General features: G+C 52.7%; 1 protein-coding gene across 1 annotated transcript; it reads left to right on the top strand.

The window, feature by feature from the left end:
• Positions 1–905: 905 nt before the first annotated feature.
• LMJF_12_0490 (hypothetical protein) lies at positions 906–1,817 on the top strand (the record flags this gene model as incomplete). Its single annotated transcript, XM_001681603.1, has 1 exon — positions 906–1,817. The coding sequence occupies one exon, from the start codon at positions 906–908 to the stop codon at positions 1,815–1,817; it is 912 nt and encodes a 303-aa protein (XP_001681655.1).
• Positions 1,818–6,956: the final 5,139 nt, after the last annotated feature.

Genomic DNA, 6,956 nt, shown 5'->3' with positions numbered 1-6,956 from the left:
CGTTCTCTCTGTCAGTGAACAAAAAAGGAAAGGGGCTTCTTCTTCCATTCAAAATTCGTGCTCATCATCAACTCCTTCCCACTCGCACCTCCCCCTTACACCCTCGGCTTCCACATCGCCCTTTGCCCTCCCTCTGTTCTAGCTCGTTGAGCTGTGTGCTGTGCGGTGTAGTGGATTCTGTGTGTGTGTGTGTGTGTGCGTGCGTGTGTGGATCCCCATCTCTGCCTCGCTTTTTTTTTGTGAGTGTGGGCTTTGTTCGTTCTCGTTTTGTTCGGCTCTTTTACCACCACCACCATCATCACCGAGAACGCCCGTCTGTCTCACCCTCTCTTCTTGGAGTTTATTCTGGTGGTTTGTTTTGCTGTTTTTTTGGCTTGTTGCCTCCCTTCTCTCTCTCTCTCTCTGTGTGTGTGTGTGCACTCTTCTGTCGTTTTTTTTTCCGTTTCTGTTTGCTCTCGCGCGTGCTGTGCCCTGCGCTCTATTTTATTTCTATTTTATTTGCTCATTCATTTTTTTATATTTCCTCTCTCTCTCTCTCTGTGTGTGTGTTATCTCTTCATTGTTGTTTGAGGCTTCTTGAACTGGCTCTCAAGGATAGGAACCCTCTTCTCTTCCCCTCTCTCTCTGCCGGCATATTTTCTCTCTTTCCATTGTTGACCACTGCGTGTGTCTGTCTCCCGTCGTCTCAGCGCTTGCGTTGTCCTTTACAGTTTTCTTGGCTTTTTGTTTTTCCCTCTCCCCTCGCGCGTGCTTCGCGTTGTGCGCATCTCTTTTTCTCCCCCCCTCCCCCCCCTCCCCTCCTTTTGTTTTTTTCGTTGTGCGCCGCCTCGCCCTCCCTCTTTCTCGCCGGGCCTTTCTGACGCGTGATGGCATACTTGCCGCCAAACATGGCTGAGCGACTCCAGATGAGCAGCTCTTCCACCGAGCCTACCACGACCTCTTCGATGCTGCCGGCGCCGCATTCATCAGCAAACATGAGACACATTGAAGGACTCGTCGTTGTGCCCGGGGTCGTTAAAGTAAGCAGGAGCGACGTCGCTTCTCAGTACACAATGCCGCACACCAACAACGCACCACTCCTCTTTTCGGAACCGGAGCACCGGGCCGTCGACAACTCTAGCGGCAGTAACGACGCACAACTTGAACCAAAGGACCCGCACCTGGGCCTCATGCCGCACTGTCTCTCCTGTACCCTGCTCACATCTGCCGGGGCGCAGGAGCCCGACGACGTCTATGGCCGCTCAATGCCATCGTCATCCGCCGTAGGCGCTGTTACAACGGAGCTGGAGTGTGCGGTGGTGCCGACACTTCATGCGTCCTTTACTCCTGGGGTAAGCACGTCCATCATGCCTGCACCCACCGAGGCTCACAGCGCATGTGGCTCACGCCCGCTCCAGCAGCCCCGCTGGGGCGGCAACTACGACAGCGGCAGCCAGTGCGTGTCCTTCCGCGGCGCCGATCGAAGCAATAATGTCAGCGGCTGTGGTCTGCGACTCGTCGGCGATGATGTGGAGTGGCTGCAGGGCAGCTTTGAAGACAGCGCGTCCTCTCCGCGAGAGGAGGTGCAGCTGTCGTGGGGGCATCTGCAGCGCCAGCCGTGCGCGGGCAAAAGCAGCGCCGCTCGAGCGGTGCCGCCAGCTCTCCACGATGTTAGGGAGGGCACCGGTGGAGAGAAGGTGCTTGCGGCCCACCATCGTTTTGAGCGTGCGGTGCAGCCACAGACGCAGCGGCAGGGCGTTTTTCCGAGCGCTGACCAGGAAAACTGCCAGGCAGCGGCCATGCTGTGGGCAGCGCAGCAGATGGCCGTGTTCGACTGATGGAGTCACCCAGCGGCGCACATGTGTGTGTGTGTGTGTGCCACATAGCCATATCCACGAACACCTCCCCCTGTCAAGCGCACACATTACAGTCGATGCAGCTCAACTGTAAGCACGCCGTGCCAGCAAGCTGGGAGTGAACAGGAAGAGCTGATGGAGGCAGGTGTGAGGGCTCATCGCCAGTAGGCATGCAAAGGCTTCTGGGGAAGCTGTATCTGCGAAACGGGGAGGAGGGAGAAGGGCTTTTGCCGTGATGGATGGTGGCTGCTGCTCGCCTGCGTATGCGTTGGGGTGGTGGGGCGCATCAGCACGATACGTTCATGGCATGATGCAGCGTAGCGATCGAGTGATCCGAAGACACAGACCAATTCCTCAAATGCATACACCCTGGCGAAAGGGATTGGTGCCTTTCCTTCCCTCCCACTCTCGGTCTCTCCCCGGTTGCCTCGCCTCATCGGCCACACACACCCACACACCTACACACCCAGCGAGAGAGAGTTGCTCAGCCGATGTGTGCCACCCACATGCGAAATAGTACTAAGAAAACAGAAGAGTAAAGACACCGTGCACAGGGCCATGATGCGAAGGCTGCGGACCAGCGAAGGGCTCGTAAGGAGCTTCTTGTCCAAGGTGGCAGACCCTCCCTCTCTCTCCCTCGATCCCAACGCGAACAACATTAAAAAAACAAAGACACGAAAGACTCCCCCCTCCTCCTCCTCCCCCTCCCCCAAACTACAACAACAACAAAAAGCCGTCTCGCTTGTTTGTTTTCACGCCTTCTTTCGACGCTCTTTTTTTTTTTCGTCGTTGTTTTGCGGAAAAAGCTGTCTGCCATGTGTACCTTGCTCCTTCTCTGTTAACTTCCGCAGACGCGCAGTGCACTCCACCCCCCACCTCCTTCCTTCGTCCACGGATATACCCCCCTCCCCCCACCTCTTACACGCAACACGCCAACAACGCAACAACGGAAAAGTGACGGCTAAATCAAAAGACGCGTGCGGAGGCATGATGGAGATAGGGAGACAGAGATGTACGCGCTCGTACGTTTGCGTGTGTAGACGGATGTCCGTCTCTCTCTCTCTCTCTATATATATATATGTGAATGTAGATGAATGTGTGTGCGTGTGTGTATGTGTGTGTGTTTGTAGCTGTATCGGCTCACGGGTGGGCACTGTCCGCGCACATGTCGTGTAAACGGATTGGGAGGGAGGGAGGGAGGGGCACAAACAGAAGTAGGCGGAAGATAACAGAACACGAGCGCGCAGGCAAAGGGAACCTGGTGAGCACGGGGGAAACGCAACCACAACAACAACAACACCACCAGCAACACCAGCAACAACAACAACACCAACAGAATAGGAAGGGCATCTGTACGGTATGCCTGCGGTTTTTTGTTGTCGAAGTCACTCTCCCACGTAAAAGCACGAGCAAGAGAGAGAGAGAGAGAGAGAGAGAGAGAGAGAGAGATGGCGGTGGTGGAGGGCCGCAGCACGGCAGCTGCCCTTGCGGCCGCTGGAGGCGAACGAGTACGGGAAAAGGAGGAGTGCAGTGCGTTGAGCGCGAGAAGAAAAGTTTAGACCACCCGCACTAACGCAAAACAGAAGGGAAGCGCGAAAATGAAAATAACGAGCCACAGAAAAGGGGAGGCAAGGGAAACGCAACAGATGGACGAACTAGAGCGGACTCGCGTGCGTGGAGCAGTGGCATACTTATGCGACGCATTTTATCCTCCTGCTCTCCTCCGCAGTCTTTGGATGCTCTTTTTTTTTTTTACTTCCTCGGCTGTTTCCCCATGACTCCTCTCTGCCTGGGTTTGTCTGTCAACCCTTGAATTTGTGTCTTTTATAGCGCACTTGCCTGTGTCTGTGCATCTGTGACGGTGTGATCGGTTGTGGTGGTATCGGTTGCTCACCCTTCCGCATGTACGCGTCTCTTCGTGTAATCGCTCTGCCTCTCTCTGTCTCCCTCTAAACTTGTGCGCGCCTTCTGACGCTCTTCCCACACAGCTCCATCACCTAGTTCGCTATTGTCTTTTTCTTTGTTCGCCACTCCGCTGTTTCTTCGCTTGTCAATGTCTCCGTCATGTGTGCGCGTGGGTGTGTCCTCATCAGTCTTCCTGGACTCTTTCCTGGTTTGTTTTATCTATTTTACGTCGCACTCCCTCACAAAGGCCTTGCGAGCGACACTGATCGCCTTGTTTCGCCCTCCTCCATGGCCGCCTTGCTGAAGGAAGCTGATCTATGGCTACATCATGTTTGCGCGTTATGATTGTTGTTTTTTGATCGATGCTGCTCATGGATGGTGGAGTCCCGTGCATGTATATTTCCGTTTCCTTTTTTTTTTGTGTGTCTGTGTGTACTGGCGCGCGACTGTATGAGCACCTTTGCGCTTGCTTTCGATGATCGGTATTTTTTTTTTATTGCTCACTGATGCTCCCCTCAGCTCGTATATACTGCTGTCCGTCTTTGTCCAGTCTTAGTCGCTACGAGCCTTTTTAAAAATATTTTCGTGTGTCCTTTCATGACGTCAACGCGCGCGTTCTTCTTCCTCCTCCTCTTGCGCTTTGGTTTTATTTTGCCACCGCCCCCTCCCCTGCTCTTTTTCTTCGCTTGTGCTCAGCTTCAACTTCCAGCACGGTCATTATTAGTAACTGCCCCACGTCCTCTGCGGTCGTCCCTTTTTTCCCCCGCCTCTTTCGCGTGAATGTTTTTCATGCAAATAAGTAACTACATATATATATATATATACATGTGTGTGTGTGTGTGTCGTTTTCCTTTTCTTCTTTTTTTTTTCTTGCTTCTTCGCTCCCTCGCGTCGGAGGGTTTGCGCTGTTTTCTATTCTTGTCGTGCACCACCGTCATCACCACTACCGATGCTCTAGTTAGTCCTTTGCCCGGAAGCTGTCGTTCTGCCACGGCGATGGTTGTCTTTCATCATTTGTTTTGTTTTTGATCTACACGGGAGAGAAAGCCAACGCGCGAACAGACTGATGTTCGCTGTAGCGGTGTGTGTGTGTGTGTGCGTGTGTGTGTGTATGTGTGGGAGGGGGGCGGAACTGCCGCTTTCGAGTGTACCGGATGTGTTTCACTCGCCTCTTCCTTTTTTTTTTCTCGTTACTGTGTGTTCCCATCTTTATTTGTTTGTGTTGTCGGTTAGCTTGTGCTTGCGTGCTTGGCTTGGCTTTTTTTTTTTCGTGTTCCGCATCTCTGCGTATCTCTCTTTCTCCATTCTGTGTCGCCTTTTTTTTTTCTCTTGTAAATTCATGATGGCTCTTCCAGTTGTGTGTGTCTCTCTCTCTCTCTCTCTCTCTTCCTTGCGTCCCTGCGCGATAAAGAGAAAGAAAAAAAAATAATCGTGCTCAGTCATGTGTGCTCTTTCTCTGTTGACGCTCTTCTCGCTGTTAAACAGGCGGGGTGCGCGTCGGTGGGTACATGTCTGGGCTTTTTGTGTCTGTTTTCGCCGCTCAGTGTATGTGTCTGTGCATGTGCACGCACGTGCGCCTGGTGTGTATGCCTTCGCTTCGTCGCTCGCCAAGCGCGTTTTATCGTGTGGTTTGGGCGCCTCTCTGCTTCTGCTTGTGTCTGGAGAGGTGGACGTTTTCCTAACCGAAACTGAGTAAGGCAACAAGGAGCACACACGCGCATGCGCATCTTTGCAGAGAGCACGATGCAGAACCAAAGGAGCGCCCGAATAGATAAAAGGGAGAAGCAGGATTTCTCAAGCGAAGTAGACCAAGGATCGAAAGAACGACAAGATGCGAGTGCGTCGAGGTAACTTAGCGCACCCCCATCCTTCCCAGACATCTACGCACACACACTCCTGGGGTGTGGGCTTCGCTAAGTTCGCATGACGGCACTTTTCCCATCCCCTCTTGTACGTTTCTTTTTCCTTTTTTCCCGCTTGCTGAACTCGCCGCGGGTCCTTTCATGTGGCGGTGAGGGCATGACTATGTATTTTTTGTATTTTTTTTTACGTTTTTGTTGGGCGGTGTGCTTTCCCTCCCCCCCCCTCTCTCTCTCCTCGCTTGTCTTGTTTTTGTTTCTGCTTCTCTTTCTCGCAGCCTTCGACGTGTGCCTGTGAGACTGGGCTTGTCCTCGCTTTCGAAGCCTTTTTCTTTCTACCTCGTCGCTGATTACGGCTGCTCTCTGCACGTATGCACGCTCTCCGTGAAATGCAGAGGTGCCGTGGCCGATGATGCGTGTGTGAGCGGCATTTTTTTTCCCCTCAGAGAGCTGAACGGCTTCTCATGGTGAACGCCGGTGCAAAAACGCAGCGAGGCTGCAAGAAGCCATACCGTGTTAGTGCGCCAGCGAAGGAACCAAATGGAGCGGGAGAGAAAGGGGTAAACAAGAAGGTGTGTGCGCAAGAAGCACGTCGCGCGAGTTCCCAGCGACGTGCCCGCACCAAAATGCGTGCGTGTGAGTTTGCACGTTCAGGTACTCCGTGACAGACACACACCACGCTATATTGAACAACAAACAACAAACGGAAGAGCGAAGAAAGAGCAAGGGGCAATCAGAGATGTCGTCTGTATATTCGTTCACCGTCGGAAAAGCAAAAAATGCACGAAAACAAAAAAATAAAACAGACGCTGTGCAGCATCCAGGGCTTGCACCGCTCTCTCTCTTCTCCACATCCCTCTCTCTCTCCTCCTCCTGCACTGTCTCTCCCCCAACGTTTCTCCTTTCTCCTCCCTATGTTTTTTTTTTTTGGTTTCTGTATGTTTTTTTCTGCTTTGTTTTCAACGTTAGGCATTGAAGAAGTGTGCCTGCTAGGGGGTGTGAGAGGGGGGACGGGCGTGTGTGTGTGTGTGTGTGTGTGTGTGTGTGTGTGTGCTTGTTCGCAGGAGAGAGTGAAGAGGGGAAAAGAGGATATTTTTTGGGATTTTACTTTTCTGGCGAGCGGGTGCTATTTATCTGCACGAGTTATGCAGCAGAAAGTGTGGAGAACGCCGCATCTGTCAAACGGTGCTTCGGAAGCAACGAAAAGAACTACGAAGCGAAGTGGAAAACGAGAACGCGCTGAGGTCATGACGATCTGTGTGCGTGTGCAACGGATGGAGGAGTGGAATTCCAGATGAACGGGACAAAGAGCATCGTGAGAGGTACGGGTCATGTCAACAGAGGTTAAAGTCACACC

Source organism: Leishmania major, chromosome 12 (genome assembly GCF_000002725.2).
Source record: "Leishmania major strain Friedlin complete genome, chromosome 12".
Lineage (NCBI taxonomy): Eukaryota > Euglenozoa > Kinetoplastea > Trypanosomatida > Trypanosomatidae > Leishmania > Leishmania major.
The sequence above is the reverse complement of the archived record's forward strand: the minus strand, read 5'-3'. Positions and strand labels throughout refer to the sequence as shown.